The sequence below is a fragment of the Pezoporus wallicus genome, unplaced genomic scaffold, assembly GCF_028554395.1.
Source record: "Pezoporus wallicus isolate ANWC-B61680 ecotype Strahan unplaced genomic scaffold, APGP_CSIRO_Pwel_v1 contig_3058, whole genome shotgun sequence".
NCBI classification, from domain to species: domain Eukaryota; kingdom Metazoa; phylum Chordata; class Aves; order Psittaciformes; family Psittacidae; genus Pezoporus; species Pezoporus wallicus.
In genome coordinates this window covers 153,410-169,898 of record NW_026641153.1, presented here as the reverse complement: position 1 = coordinate 169,898, position 16,489 = coordinate 153,410, and the positions used below count along the sequence as shown (strand labels likewise).

Sequence of the window (16,489 nt, the reverse complement as noted above, 5' to 3'; positions counted from 1 at the left end):
GTGCACTCAAGGTACTACTTACAGTGTTGAGAAAAAGGTGAAACTAACACATGCATTGCTGTTTTCCATATTTCCTGTGTACTAAGCATATTACAGTAGAACTGCAGCAGTACACAAATCTCAAACAGTAACAGTGAAGAAAATCAAATAGAATTTGTTTCTTACATATCAATGGCTTAACATGAATTTAAAAGCCTTAGGCATTTGTTCACCTACTATTAACAAATGTATACACATTAGATAAGCAGACATTCAGACTAACCTTTCCCTGCTTGCAGAGCTGATAACTTCTATTCAGCTGTAACAACATTAAGGAAAAATACCCTGACTTACTGCAGTTCTGAGGTAAATTATAAGCACACCAAAACAAGAAATTTATACCATTCAAATCATTCACACATATATGCAGAAAAGTATACAGACATACATCCAGATATATATATGCACATATCTCTATATATAGAGATCTACAGAACTATAGATTAAGGGCTAGGGTGGAACAACTATGGTCTCAAGAGACACATCTGTATGTAGGTATTTATGTATCTATCTGGATATATGTATAACTATATACAGCAAAAGGTACTGTAGGACTGAGATCAGAATAAAAGCAAAGTATGTAATTTGACATGCTATTTAAATCATTAGGAGTATGCGTAGTATGTCATGAGGTGCAAGGTCAAGATTACTGTTTGCTCCTCCTGAACAATTCTGTAATATTCAGCAAAACCAACACAACCCTTTACTCCATAAGAAACAGTAGACTTACACATTGCTGTCTTTGGAGGCTGAACAAACAGAACTTATAACCATGCAAGCTATTTGACACAACCCAGAGCATTGCCTGACTTGTTTTAGTTTCGTTTGCCCAAAAGAGCTACTGCAATTTCAGGCAGAGCTTGCAAGTTCTTATACCCCAGGGTCACTACAGCAGCTTTGTGGTTGTATTCAGTTGCCTCTATGAAAATTCAGAATGGCATCTTTGAAACAATAGGAACAGCACTCATTTCCTCAGGAGGGGACAAAAAAGCGGAATATTTAAACTGAATGGCTGTTCAAAGTTGTGGATAACATTTAAAGAACATTATTTCAGAAAAATTTCAGAAGCCTCTGAAGTGAAAGGTTACCAAAATTGCTATTCGGTCATATTGCTCCAGCCAGATGTAGTATATGTAAATGAAGCTTTATGAATGGCCTGGATGACTATCACTGCTCACAATGAAGTCATCTATTGGTGTGTGTCACAGAATCACAGAATCCTAAGGGTTGGAAGGGACCTCAAAAGATCATCTAGTCCAACCCTCCTGCAAGAGCAGGGTAACCTAGAGTACATCACACAGGAACTTGTCCAGGCGGGCCTTGAATATCTCCAACGTAGGAGACTCCACAACCCCCCTGGGCAACCTGTTCCAGTGATCTGTCACAAGGATGTAGAAGTACTTAAAAAGTTTTGAGAATAAAACCATCAGGAGGTTAAAAAAGCATAGAAACTATCTTTTCACCTGTTTCAAGCCAATGATCCATTCAAACCAGCCTTCATACTTTAAAAAACAGCACATGGAGTTCTTTACTATCTCCAACCCTAAGAGTTCCAGCTTAGATGGACTGAAAAGAACACAGATACACAATATTCAGTTGAGTTGGTTACCAGTGTCCTCTTGAATGAAACGTGTAACAAGATCTGACACCACATAAAGGTACCTAGTAAATCCTTGCAAAGTTGTTAAAAATCAGTATTATTTAGATTGATGATCTAAGACATCATGACATCTTCATTGAGAATGAAGACCTTGCGCCCACTGTAGGAGAGGAACTGGTTCGAGACCATCTTCAAAATCTGAACGTGCACAAGTCCATGGGTCCTGATGAAATCCATCCGCGGGTCCTGAAGGAGCTGGCAAATGAAGTTGTGAAGCCACTGGCCATCATATTTGAAAAGTCATGGCAGTCAGGTGAGGTCCCCAGTGACTGGAAAAAGGGAAATATAGCCCCCATTTTCAAGAAGGGGAAAGTGGATGACCTGGGGAATTACAGACCAGTCAGTCTCACCTCTGTGCCTGGTAAAATCTTGGAGCAGATTCTCCTGGAAGGCATGCTAAGGCACATGAAAAACAACAAGGTGCTTGGTGACAGCCAGCATGGCTTCACTAAGGGGAAATCCTGCCTGACCAATTTGGTGGCCTTCTATGATGGGGCTACAGAACTGATGGACAGGGATAAAGCAGTTGACATCATCTACCTGGACTTGTGTAAAGCGTTCAAAACTGTCCCACACGACATCCTTGTCTCTAAATTGGAGAGACATCAATTTGATGGATGGAGTACTCAGTGGATAAAGAACTGGCTGGATGGCTGCACACAAAGAGTTGTGGTCAATGGCTCAATGTCCAGCTGGAGACCAGTAATGAGTGGTGTCCCTCAGGGATCGGTGTTGGGACCGGTCTTGTTCAACATCTTTGTCACTGACATGGACAGTGGGATTGAGTGCGCCCTCAGCAAGTTTGCTGATGACACCAAGCTGTGTGGTTCGGTTGATACACTGGAGGGAAGGAATGCCATCCAGAGGGACCTCGACACGCTTGTGAAGTGGGCTGATGCCAACCTCATGAAGTTTAACCGTGAGAAGTGCAAGGTCCTACACCTGGGTTGGGGCAATCCCAGGCACAGCTACAGGTTGGGCAGAGAAGAGATTCAGAGCAGCCCTGCGGAGAAGGACTTGGGGGTGTTGGTCAATGAGAAACTTAACATGAGCCAGCAGTGTGCACTTGCAGCCCAGAAAGCCAACCGTATCCTGGGCTGCATCAAAAGGAGCGTGACCAGCAGGTCGAAGGAGGTGATCCTGCCCCTCTGCTCTGCTCTCGTGAGACCTCACCTCGAGTATTGTGTGCAGTTCTGGTGTCCTCAACATCAAAAGGACATGGAACTGCTGGAACAAGTCCAGAGAAGGGCCATGAGGATGATCAGGGGACTGGAGCACCTCCCGTATGAAGACAGGCTGAGGAAGTTGGAGCTGTTCAGCCTGGAGAAGAGAAGGCTGCGTGGAGACCTCATAGCAGCCTTCCAGTATCTGAAGGGGGCCTACAGGGATGCTGGAGAGGGACTCTCCATTAGAGACTGTAGTGATAGGACAAGGGGTAACGGGTTAAAACTTAAACAGGGGAAGTTTAGGTTGGATGTAAGGAGGAAACGCTTTCCTGTTAGGGTGGTGAGGCACTGGAATAGCTTGCCCAGGGAGGCTGTGAATGCTCCATCCCTGGCAGTGTTCAAGACCAGGTTGGACAAGGCCTTGGGTGATATGGTTTAGCGTAAGGTGTCCCTGCCCACGGCAGGGGGGGTTGGAACTAGATGATCTTAAGGTCCTTTCCAACCCTAACGATTCTATGATTCTATATCATCTAAGACAAATGATAAAGGATCATTTTATACCACTACCTCCAGACAACAGCTGAGGGTCCCCTATACAGTACCCATTGCAAAAACCACAAACACTTTCAGCTATTCTGTGTTCCATGACAACAGATTACCCAAAGATATGACTCAAAAGATTAAGCAAGACTGTCATATACCACAAAACATTTGAACTACAGCATCTGATTTTTTAACGTAAAGCTTTACACCATTCTGTTTCAGTTCTCCTATAACAATGACAATGTACATCAGACAAACGATAAAAACAAGAGTATCTCAATGCTTTTGATGAGGCTGTTGCACAAGAAAATAAATGTGTTGGTTGTAGATAAATCACATGAAAAAAAATCAGAAAAAATATTCATCAAGGTCTTTCTAGAATCTAGAATATAGAAAAACTGTTTTCTTTGCCTCCATAGAGAGCTTTGACTTCCAACCCTTTTTTGATGTATGACACATGCTCACTATAGAAAATCAGAATCTAGACAATGCTGGTTGCATTCATACAACATGAAACACACAGAGGAAGCAATCTATACTTACTTCCTTTAGCCCAAATAGCAATGTCAGCAGAAAACAAGGAAAAAGTATACTCTTGGGCATACTGCAACCATACTGGTAAAATCCTAACCTACATTTTTTTAAGAAGAAGCCCACTTGCCCCTGTACCCATACATACATACTCACTGGCAGAACACACAGACAAGCCTAGACTGATTTCAAACTCTCCGCTTCATTTAAACCCAATTGTGCATGCCCATAGCTCTGAAGTGATCTACTAATAAGTCCTGCTTACTTTCCAGTGCAAACTAATTTAAATTAAATACACTTGATTTCCAGTAACAAACTTGCTATTGGTGCCTAGATTATACCATTTATCTTGTAAGTGGCAGCAGGGAAGGTGAATAATCAACTTTTCAGCTTCCAAGCAGAACACATTTTCAGGCTTGTCAATGGCATTATTAAATAGCAGTCTTAGTCATCACACTGTGGGCTTTCAATAGCATCCAGCCAGACTAATCAGTCTACCTGCATGTAACTGGAGCCTCTCTACTCCCTCTCCCAGTGCTCTCTGGCACCTGCCTATCAAGTGCAGTTTAGTTCATTCACTAAGGTCTAAATATAATTCCATAAGCTTATTACTCAACACATTCAAAGGCAATAAAGATGTGAAAACAAAGAATTGTTTTCAATTGCATTCACCCACTATTCTGTTCCTATTTTAGATTCCATCTTGACTGGGAAACGAAGCGATGAGTAACAGCAATTCCTATTCCACAAAAAGCTGCCACTGCTTAGCAGCAACAGTACATCCTACCCCTATATGAGAAAATACAACTTCCTCCCTTTCTCCCCTCCCAAATAATCTTTAATAAATCTTAAAAACAAAATACTGAAGCTTTTCACCCTCTTAACCTCTCTTTTCTTCTCCCTTTTCAATGATTTTAAAGAGGATCTAAGCATGGTTCTGTTAAGAAAAAAAAATAAAAATCAAAACCCCCCACGTTAACATGTTACCCCTCCCCTCTCTCTCAAAAAAAAAAAAGCAAACAAAATACCTCAACATGTTCATAATGTAAAAACAAACCCTAAAATGTCAGTAGTTTGGCTTCTTGTCACCACATTAACCCATACCTGTTTTACTAAAAAGGCAAAGGTTGAGACTAAGGTGAGCATTAAGGCCATAGATCAGCACTCTGCTTTCCTGCTTTTCCTAGAATTTATACAAAAATAAAAAATTAAAGTTTGTAATAAAAAGAATAAGAGGACAAAAGAAATTCTGGACATGACTCTTCCCAAAGCATTTAACACTGTTTCAGGTAACACATCTTTCTCCCAAAATGCCTTGCCAACTAGCTCCTACAATCCTATTTTCCCATTTTTAGCAGCATTCTCTTTCCTAGCTGCCCTGTGAAAGCAATGGGAAAGCTTACTGACTATAGAAACAACATGCTGTCAAATACAGACATTGAAACAAAAGCTATTTTTCCATACAGAGGTGCCACTACTTAGAAGGAAGACAAAACTACAGTATATCATTCAACTAGAACAAAGCTAAACCATGAGGCTACTTATCAGGCATGAAATGGGAGAAGTGGGTTCAGAGATCTAGTATAAAGTATTTAACATAAAAGCCATTAAAAAAAAACCTGCATTTTGCACTAGTCCAGGCCACCCTTTCTGTAAAGCACATGAACAAGCCAGACTCATCAGTACAAGACGTCAATTTGTGTTTAATAGCAATTATATTACTAAAACTATCACTTAATGAAATGGTCCTGTCAAAGTCTGCAACGTTTAAAATCTTGTGTGAAGATATCCTATTTGGCAAAACAGATTTAGAAGCGGCCTATTGCTCCAGCGCCATCCTTCATCCTACATATTTCTCTCTTCCTTTCCCACATGCTCAGATGTTTCACCAGCATACTTTCAGTATTTGCAAAATCCTGCCCAAAGAGCGTGGCCGATTTCCCACGGGCTCCCACCCCACCCTGGATGAACTCGTTACTTCCCAAAGTCCACTTCCTCTTCCACCCCTGGACCTGCCAGCGCTTCCAACGCCCCTCTGCCTTGCGCAACATCCGCGGCCTCCTCCCCACATTTCAGACAATCCCCGATGCGACATTTACATCGAGATTTATTTTTGTTCCCAGACCACTGGCAAAGACTTGACAGCTTAAATGGCTAAGGATGGGGAGTTAATCCCAAACACCACTGGATAATAAAACAAGCTACAAAGATACGCGCATATGGAGATGGCTAACCCCACTCATCTTCAGCTCTTCAGTGGGTCAAACTGTATTTTGGTATTAAGTATTTAAACAATATTGAAAAGTGCCAGAGGCATCTGCCCAATCAACATTATTGCTCACAGCTCAAGCCATCTATTCAAAAGATAAATCTTCTCAAACATTTTAACAGCCCGATTAAACAGCTAAAATAAACGAGGAAAATGGATAATTCTCCAATAAATTCTTCCCCCGAGCACACACGTTAACCAAAGGCTGACGGTGAACTGATCTGGAAGGAAGAAAGGACGAGGGATACAGGCAGGGCTGCGGTGGGGGATGGGGAGCGAAGGGAGATGTTGGGGAAGGGAAGATGAATATTCCTCCAGGACTATTCAGTACATTTAACACATCTCCTCGGAAAGAGCAATCTCAAGCAGGCGACTACAGGGGTAGATAAAGGGGGAAAGGAGTGTCCCATTATCTCCAGATGACAACCCCGCGAGAAGAGGGGCTGTGAGGCAGAGGAAGCGCTAACAGCCCCCCTCCCAACCCCCGAGCCGCTCTGTCCCCTTTATCTGCTCAGCGAAGGAATGAGCGGAGGGGGGCTCCCATTTATTTTCCAGCAGCCGATCACCTACCACCTCCTCCGGGGCAGAGAAGGGCGGGAGAGCCAGGGGCTGCGGTCACAAACCTTCCCCGGGGATGGGGCAGGAAGAAGGGTAAAATAAGGCAGCCACTTCCCCCCCCCCCGCCATCCGCCGAGCTCAAAAAGTGGCGGGGGGCACGGGGGAGCCGGCCGAGCTCTGGGGGCACACAATAGCAGGTCACTCCCAGGGAAGCGGCGCTTCCTCCGGCGCGCCCGTGCTTGCAGGGGATGGCGAAGGGCCCGCGGGGCAGCCCGGCACCTAGGACCCCCACCGCCCCGAGGGCAGGCAGGAGCCCTGCCTGCCCGCCCGCCCTGCGCCGCCGCCCCTCACCATGAAGTCGCTGGCGAAGTTGTCCTCCCCATTGTGGTCCGTGTCCTTCATGGCCTGGACTCGCTTAATGAATTTCCTCAGGATCTCCTCCTGGCTCATCCTGCCCCGCCGGCCGCCCTGCGGAGCGGGAGCCCTAGCTCCGGCCGCCCGCCTGCCCGCTCCTCGCCTTGAGTCCCCTCCGCCACACGAGCCCGGCACCCGGCTGCTTTCCCCTGCCTCGCCTCTCTCACCCCCCCGGGCCTGCCCCGCGGCCTGCAGGCGCGGCACCGCTCCCCACCCCGCTCACAGCCGCTCGCCCGCCCGCTCCATCCTCCCCTCCCTCTGCCCGACCCTCCCTGGACGCCGCCGCCGACACAGGGACACGACGAAGTCCCCACCTCCTACCCCCGCGCAGGCGCGACTCCCGCTCCGGCACCGCTTCCTACGCCCGCCCCTCCGCAGGAGCCGGCCCTTCGCCGCTTCCCGCCCATTGGCTCCTCTGACGGACGCCTCGTCCTAGTGGATGCCGCACACGCCAATCACCGGCTAACCCCGCCTCGAGGGGCAATCGCCCCGGTGCGCCAGCCCCTCCCGTTTCCCACGGATGGGACTTTCCGAAGGGCGCTGAATGGAGCTCTGGAAGGGACCACTTGGAAGGGGGGGGGGGGGGTGGGAAAGAGGAAGGGAAGAGTGAGCGGAGCGGGGTGCGGTTTCCCCTGATCGGAGTACAGTGGGGTGCGGTGGGTGCATACAACTCCGCGGCCAGGAGACAGCGGCCGGCGCTGCGGCGTGTCGGGACCTGTACCCGCGGCAGCGCTGCGTTCCCCGTGCTCTGCCGTCCATAGCGGGAGAGGGGCCGTCGCCTCCTGACGAAGCGCTGAAATGCCGGGAGGAAAGGGGGTTCCTGCCCGGGTTGGGAAGCCGGAAGCCGTGGAAAGAGCCCAGGGGTCCCAGTGGTGACGGTGACCGAGGCGGGACGAAGGGCTCCCAGGGGCTGGGCCGCGGGCGGCGCCGCTATGGTAAACACCGCGCGGAGGGAAGATGGCGGGCGGGCCGGGGCAGGTGACGGGCCGGGGACAGCTCCCGCGTTCTGTATGTGTATGGGCTTACTAAGATGTCCGTTCGCACGCGGAACTGGTGCCGGCCTATGCTGCTGAGAGGCTGCGGGGTGGGTTTGGTGGCTGTAAGCGACGCTGCAGGGAGTCCGGAGCAGGGAGGGCTCTACGCGGCCTGACGGGAGGTGTGAGGTCCCCGCACCCCTCAGCTCTGCAGCGGGGTTTCTTCGGGCCTTCCTACCGGAGAATACTGTGGGTTCATTTCCTAGCTGATGGTTTGGCAATGTCAGACTATTACAAGAGTGCTGTGTCTTTCTTTTACATGGAAAAGAGTTAAACATTAAAGCAGCTTCATGGTTGATGTCCTGATTACAACTTCTGGTTGAGCTAAGTCATTTTAGAGGTGCGTGTATGTAGCCTTATAGCATAATAAATATACTAAGTCTTTTAAAGTATACTTTTGTTGGTGAAGAACTAAACAGCCTTTATGGATGTAGTTGATGCAATAAAACTTTATCACACGGAGTAACAATAAAGGTCTCTGAAGAGAAGCATAATCTGGTTAAGGCACTCCTACTAAATCACCCATTTTCTGCTGCGTATCCCACCCAGTGTAGTACTTTGTGTTTGCAGTTGCACCAGCATAATCGCTTGTTGGACAAGGTCAGGGAGCTCATTCAACTACAATATAAGCCCATAGAAAAACTGTTCTTTTTCTTCTTGGCTGATTTAATTAAGCTGGCTTTGCTACTGAAACAAACCTACATAGAAACTTGGTCTTCCTGTGGTGGTTTAAGATGCTACTGTTTTAGATGACAGCCAAAGATTACTACCTCTACACCGGAATTAGAAGAATGGCATGTTACCACCTTCAGCCCAATTTAATGCCCATCAGCTCATCATCTCCCAAATGGAAGCAAGTTATGAGCTATGGCACAGGACCCTGAACTGTAGCTGCTGGTGCATAGGCACGTTTCCTTCTGCATCTGCTGCAGAAGCAGTCATCTCTGGTGGCAGTGCAGGTTGGAAATTTGAAAGGGTTAGCATTCTCACAACTGCAGACTTCAGCCTTTTATAAAAGGGTTATGTTTTTTTAGAGCAGATGTTCATGGAGCACAGCAGACATAAGGACACATCAAGGAACTGAAAAAGATCATCAGTACTTCTTTGCTGAGGTTTATGGAAGCCTGAGCAGCCCACACAAAGACAGTGGTCAGAGCTGTCTTCTCCATGTCCTTTGCACCAGCTTCCATAAGTAAGCTGATCAGTCAACCCTAAAGAGCCACAAAGGTGCCTTTTTTTGCTTTAATCCCTTTCTTACTTTTCATTCTTGAAGCCTCCTCTTTCTCCACTACCAGAAGCAGCATTAAAGGAAAATAAAGAAACAAGATAGATGGATAGATAGGGCACAGAGATCAGCCAGGATAGCTGAGACTTGGATTGTCATATAATATCTTTTCATGCCACCTTGCTTAATTTCCATCTGCTTCAGGAAGGTCGCTGAGTTTGCTCAGCAGTTGCTCTGGCAAACCTGCTCCCAGTGCCAGATGGCATGTAACTTTAGAAAAGTGATACCTGGGACTAAGCAACCAAGTGAATGTGGTATGGTTTTCTTCAGTCTGCTCATTTATTCAGACAACACAGTTACAAAGGAGAGAAGGAAAGCTCATGATTTATTGCGTTTGAATCTGATGTCATTATTGCCTCACTGTGAAAAAGACCCAGTTATCAGTTTGGCCTGGTTCATAATCCATCACTGCGTTGTAATAAACTGTTGTAGCCTAGCAAGTATAACAGTGACCTTTCATTTAGGTTAACTGATAAGAAGGGTATACAATCTCAGAAGAAGAAAAAGCCCTCCACACCAGGCATCTGTCGCAAGCCAAAACAATGGCATGTATGAAACAAAGACATTAGAAATAGCTGGGTGGAGAACTTTGCCTGGCATTGTTTGCATATGCATGTGTACCTGTGAGAGCTGTGAGACAGTCCTGAGCACAAACCCAACAGCACCAGTTCTGTCTCCCGCAGCCCTGCAAACATTGCATGAAGCTGTCTCATCTCTCTGCTACGAACATAGAAACTTAAACTTTCCACAGCAAAAGCAGTGCTTTAACCAAGACTTTTGATTTGAAACTCAAACTGTCTGGTTTAACCCCAGGCATCTGACCAATCTAGCATGTGTGCATGAGTGTGTATTTGTGTAGCTGTAGGAGAGAGGCGGAAAAAGAGACACAGGGTGAATTACTCACCTATAGATAGAACAGGAAGTTGCAGCCTGAATCTGTAGAAGAAAATTGTGGTTATTTTTTAACAATCCATACAAGTATGGTTCTTGGAGAAAGGCAAGTAGATCACCTGGAGCTTATTTGCTATTAATCTCATTTTGCCTTGCTGTGCACTACCCCAGCTGCTGCAGGGAAGGAAGACAGTTTTTTTCTGTACAAAGGTGGCTTCTCATGTTCCCACAAGGTAAGCATGTGTGAACTGGCAAATCTGTTTCTTAGCATGCATACCATGGTTATGCCCAGTCAATGGGTGGGAGTACCAAATGTCCTAGTTTACGGAGCTTCAGAAGTTTCCCTGAAGACTGAGATGGAGCATGGGCTCACCCCAAAGCTGTTTGGCTGCAAGGTCTTTGTAGCTTGAAGCCATGTTGAAAACCCAGCGCACATTCACCAAAACTATTTCAGAAAGAAATCAAAGAACTGGGTGTGAGGGAAGGCTGAAAGAACCCTGCACCTCTGAGTAAGGGCATTATCTCCTATTGTTTGATTCCTCCTTTGTCCAGCTAAACTGGACTTCGTGCATTCCTTTTAATTTGGCTACATTACAATGATAGCTCACTTTGTCACCAATTTCTCCCCTTTCCAATAATCTACAAACTCTCAGAGTTTAGCTACTTATTTGGAGCAACATGTTAATTATGGCATTGTGTAATTATTAACATTACTGTAATTATAATTAAATTATGATCAATATATCCCATATACGGAACCTCAATTAATTTCATCGATACCAAGAGTCTGAAAAGTTTGTGTAATCAAGATCATTTAGGATTGAAAAATAGATGCTAGCATTCATAGATTTTAAAATAACACTCCTGAAATATATTTTATGTGCAGTTGGTTGGAAGTTGTCCTTAAAATGTGGTGTTTCAGTGGAAAATGCTGTTTCTGTAAAACTTAAATTTTCCACAGGAAACAGTTTTTGCCAGTGTTTTTCTGCTTCTTAACAAAAACAATGCTCTGTTATAGTTGCTGATGCAGATATGTCTTTACCATTGAAGACAGTACAACCTGGGATAGGGACCCAGCATGTGAAAGAACTGGAGCGGGGAGCGTAAATGCCAGGAAGCTGTTGAATAGCTCAAGGGTACACATAAAACTAAGTCTAAATGAAACTTTTGTCTTTGATCTGACAAACTGAAATGCAGTGTGTCTTTCCACAAATGTCAAAATGTTTCATGCTGGCTGAAAGCAGTTAAACATTCAGGAATATCAGCATCGAGTACTTTGCGTATACTCTGACCCTCAAAACGTTTTAGTATTTAGCCACTTTTGTCTCTGAAGAGGATAAAAATACTGTATCGTGTGGCTGATCCTCAGTTACATTTTGACCACTTACTTACATTGTAAGTAACAAACTAGCAAAATACAATCTCACGGATTCTCAAAATACTAGTTTTGAACATAAAGGGCATTATGGACAGTAAATCTGGGGAAGATACATAGTATCCTTTGTATACAACAAATAACTTGAATTTGTGATTTAAACCTGAAACTAATCTCATTTTAAATGAGTCTCGAAGACCTGATCAATGTCTGCATAATATGTTCCATTCATATTAACTAAGCGCCATGTGACTGCTGGATTTCTTGATATTTGCCTCTATTAGTCTCAGGCGATGACAGGCTCCTCTTCTATAATTACCAGTGAAAATGCCACTACTACAATGTAATTTTACCTGGCTTTCTTAATCTTTATTTATTTATTTGCCATCTTCTGGGATTCATTGCTCAATATTGCTAAACCACTTAAATGTGATATTTCCTGTACAGCTAATAAATATTTCCGATCACAATTACCAAGTTTCATAATCAGTGCATAATTTGGATGTTTCAAACTGTAACATACACACAACCATTTCCATACACAAAAGAAATTTTGCTCTTGCTGCGGTAGTTATTGTACCAGCATTTAGGTTTAGAGTGGTTTTTAGGTACTGCTGACAGGCAACTGAAACAAAAAGAAGTGTGTGCATCAACCTAATCATCTACCACAAGCAGTTCTAACCAGAAAACAGCTGTGAAACACTTTCCAGATTTAATTTTTCTCTGTTTAACTTTTAAAACAATTCCTTGAATTAAAAGTATACACTGCTGATTGAGGTGTTTTGTTTGGGTTTTGTGAATGTAAAAAGGAGGGTTCAGAATACAATGAATATTTCAGCAAGATTTTAATGGTACTAAAATAAATAGCATATGGGCCCCAAATAAATTGCTGTGTGTCCTTTCAGTAGCTACTTTTTGATAGTTTTATTGTAAATCACTGAAAGGCCTGATGGCTGTTATTTATGCCCATCATTCTTCACGCAGGAACGCTGGTTTCAGCTGGATACCTACTTTGCAATATTGGACATAAGATAGGAAAATTAGGAGCCATTTTCCATTTATATCTTTTGACCTTATTAAAATTGGAAGTAAGATTTCTGAAGCAGGGAAATTTCTATCTTGTGACCTTGCCGTACATTTGACATGACATAATACAGGTCTGGTTTGCGGCCAGCCAGCAGCCAGCTGCAGCACTACGGTGGGCTGCTTCAGGGGAACCTCATTTGCCTCCTTGTGACAAAGCTTTCATAGTGGGTATTCCCCAGGCACGGCTGCAGCACATGTGAAATGGAAATACCAGCAGCAGAAGGTAAGCCTGTGCACAGGGCATGTGAAGTATTTGCCCTTTCAAATCTTTGCCTGCAAGAATCAGAAAAGCATCATTAAAAGACTTCAGCATGTTTAAAAGACACAAGGGAGGAATCTGGATTTTCTAATGGGAGGCACTCCAAATTTGATTTTGAAAACAGGTAATTGAACTAACAGTAAGTTTGCAATACCGTTAAAAATAAACAAAGCAAAACAAAACACTTGAGTACTAAAATCTTGCATCAATGAATGCAAAAGATGTGTAAAATCTAAACAAGGTTCACATCATTTATCATATTTAGCTTTTTTGTATTAGCCTCAAGAACAAAAGAATCTATTTGTTACCAGTTCTGTTTCAAGGTTCTGATCCATTAGCGAAGCAATATTTGTATTATCCTTAAAGAAATATCAGGCTAATGCTTGTCTCCATTTTTATATTAATCAATACAAATTAAAATATTTCGACTCCTCTAAAATGCATCTTTACTGAAAATAAAACTAAAAATTGTTTAGACAAAATCTGAGGCAAAATGATCAAACACAGCTCTTTCACCTGGCATTAGCATTATCTGGATGTACATATTCCATTTTACTTTGAAAATCCTATTAAAATAATAATAATAGCAAGGATTGAGACTGCCTCTACCAAAGCATTAGATATGATGGCAAAACTGAGCTCTCTGAGTTCCCTCTGCGATATGCTTGCTGTTACAACCATTAGTAGTCACAGTGGCCGGTTCAGATTCTCAACTATTTTATAGGTTTAAAACAATATATTTTTAATAGTCTCTTAGGGGAAATAGGGAACTTTATAGTTGGGAAACAAAACCAGATGGAAAATTAAAACAAGAAAGAAGACTAAAGACATCCCCTCCCCCTCAAGCCCATGAATATCATGCTATAGGGAGCCACCCTGTATGTAACCAGGTCTATTTTTATATTAACTTCAAACAAATAGGGGTACAGTTCCGACTTTAGTCTCTAATGTGAGTTTTCTCCTGCATTTCAGTGAGAGTTTTGCTGTTATGTCTATGCACATTTAGCGAAGTGACATAAGCCCAACCTATAGTGTTCAACAATACTCATATTGCGTTATCAGTGAGCACAACAATAGTTCTATTGTGTAGGGCAGCTCTTCTCAGAGGTGGAAGGAAGGCTGCACATAGGCTTCCAGAGTGGTCCAGAAATACGATGGTGACACCAGACTGGCTCATGTAAACAGGAAATCAAACCAGGATGTAAACTGGACTGCTTCCATATTCAGAATAGTCAGCTAAAAATAAGCAGGTTGAATAGAAGTAGGAAAACCAATTCTCTGTAATTTCATTTTTCAACTTGAATTATTCAAGACCCAATAGAAAATTTCAAATGAAATTAGTTTTACTGTTATCAATATGTCTGTAATGAGATTGCAGTTACATCCAGACAGCCTATTAGCATGAAAAGAGCATGGGAAGTCTTTATTTCCAGAGAGTAATAAGGACGTGAAGATGAAGGCTGAAAAAGGATGCAACTGCTCTATAAATGTATCATGGGATTAAAAAAGAATCAAGGGGAAAGAAGTTCTACTTAAGCTAAAAGACAACATTTTCATAAGAATAAATCAATACAGACTGTGAAATCTAGAAATGAATAGGCATCTTATTCTGAGAAGAATAAGGAGGTCCCAAGCAGCCTTTACAGAGTGAGGAGAGGAAGCTGTTTTTTTTTAATAAGAGAATTATCAAATGCTGTTGCCTTTGCAATCATTTTGTGGAGTTCACCTGGGAGATCCCCTACAGTCCTCAGTTCCCTATGAATCCCCTGACTGTTGACCACGTCTATCTCAGAAGGAAGTCTTTCAGCAAAGGAGGAATTCTTCAGAATTATTTATGTGACATGAGAAATACACATCACACACAAACCATTACTGAAGTTTCCCTTCTGCAAAAATCTATCTGAAGTATTGTTCTAAATATTGTGATCTGATGCATATCATGTTCTTAATGACGTGTCAAAAAAATGTGACAGTTCATTTGGCCTTTGTTACTTCACCATCTTTGTCAGCTATGCCAGATGCCATACAGATTAAAAAAAAAAGATGTAATAGCATCACATATAGCTGAAATCTGTGGGACTGAAATTAGGCATGACTGTCTCTCAATTTTAAGAATAGATGAACATAGGATAAGAACTGGAAAGGAGTAGCTGAAGTCACCAACTCCGAGCTCCTGCCCTCACTTGTAAACCTGGATATAATCCAATTAATAACACTGTCAAGCTTCATCTCAAAGTAAATCACATTATCTGCCTCCACTGGCCACATGAGAAGACAGTTCTGAAACCTCATTGCTGTAACTCTGGGAGGCTTTTCTTACTTCCAAGCTTAGTTTTTTAAGGATATTCTTTTCCTGTGCAAATATCTTCATTGCAGTCATATTTGTCTCACTGTATTAGAGAAGCTGCATTTTTGCTCCCCTTTTATGACATAAACTTCTAATAATTTCTAACAGGTCTTCTCCATAGCTGGAGAATCAAATTAATTATTTAAACTGAATCAATCTTTCTTGGATAAAGAAGGTTAGATATGTGCCAAGTTCCAGATTACTGAAAAACTTCCCTAACCACTGGGTCTACTTACCAGTGATGAAGGGTAAAAGACAGCAGTGATGAAGGGAAAAGAAGCAGTCACAGGAGGAAGTTTTGGTTAGAACTTACCTGCTCAGTGGTAAGCAAGAGCAGACCAGCATGTCACTTACAGGATCTATGCTTGCTGCCCAAGGACAACAGCAAAGGAATGTCCAAAGGTGCCCTAATGGGTAGCTGTCATTATTCCCAACATAAACCATGAGTTGCAGTAGGAATACAATGCAGTTATCAATAAAACATAGACATTCATAGCACACTCCATTAATATCTCATAAAGGCTGTGGCATTGCCATGGACTTTGTGACATTGACACTAAATTTAGAAACCAAGTCAACTGGTCCAGCATTCAAGGAGGGCTCTTTCTTACTTCAGAAAACAGTTTGTATGATTCAGTCTTGGCACCTCAGGCCCACTAGAAGTGCAGGATAAGTAAATAGATAAGGACCCTGGTATTTTCTCCTCGAGTGTTGAACTTCCTTGAAAACCTGAAGGCTGTGGAAGTAGAAAAGCCCAGACAGACTTGGCCTCAGGACGAACATCTTGGTTCAGGAACCACCTTTCTGACCAAGAGACTCACAAAGGACATCTTAGATGGCAGGGGCAGAATTTAGGTGGCTGTCATGAGAAAGAGGAATCACAACACAGTGGAGGTGGTGCATTCACATGCCAGCTCTCAAGGGGCAGGATTTTTACACCATCTAGAAGATGTAAATGCAGACTCTGTGACAAAGGGCTGTAGAGGAGCTGCTTTCCAGTGCAATTGAGTTCACTCTAACTTCTACTCTATT

The 16,489-nt window shown here is 43.3% G+C and overlaps 1 protein-coding gene across 1 annotated transcript in view; it reads right to left on the bottom strand.

Annotated features, from left to right (window-relative positions):
* PTPN12 (protein tyrosine phosphatase non-receptor type 12) overlaps window positions 1–7,446 on the bottom strand; it is a 71,895-nt gene extending 64,449 nt beyond the window's left edge. Inside the window, exon 1 of the mRNA XM_057422416.1 lies at window positions 7,118–7,446. Coding sequence (XP_057278399.1) covers window positions 7,118–7,216 — 99 coding nt within the window. The 5' untranslated portion in view covers window positions 7,217–7,446. The remainder of the gene's footprint in view (window positions 1–7,117) is intronic.
* Window positions 7,447–16,489: the final 9,043 nt, after the last annotated feature.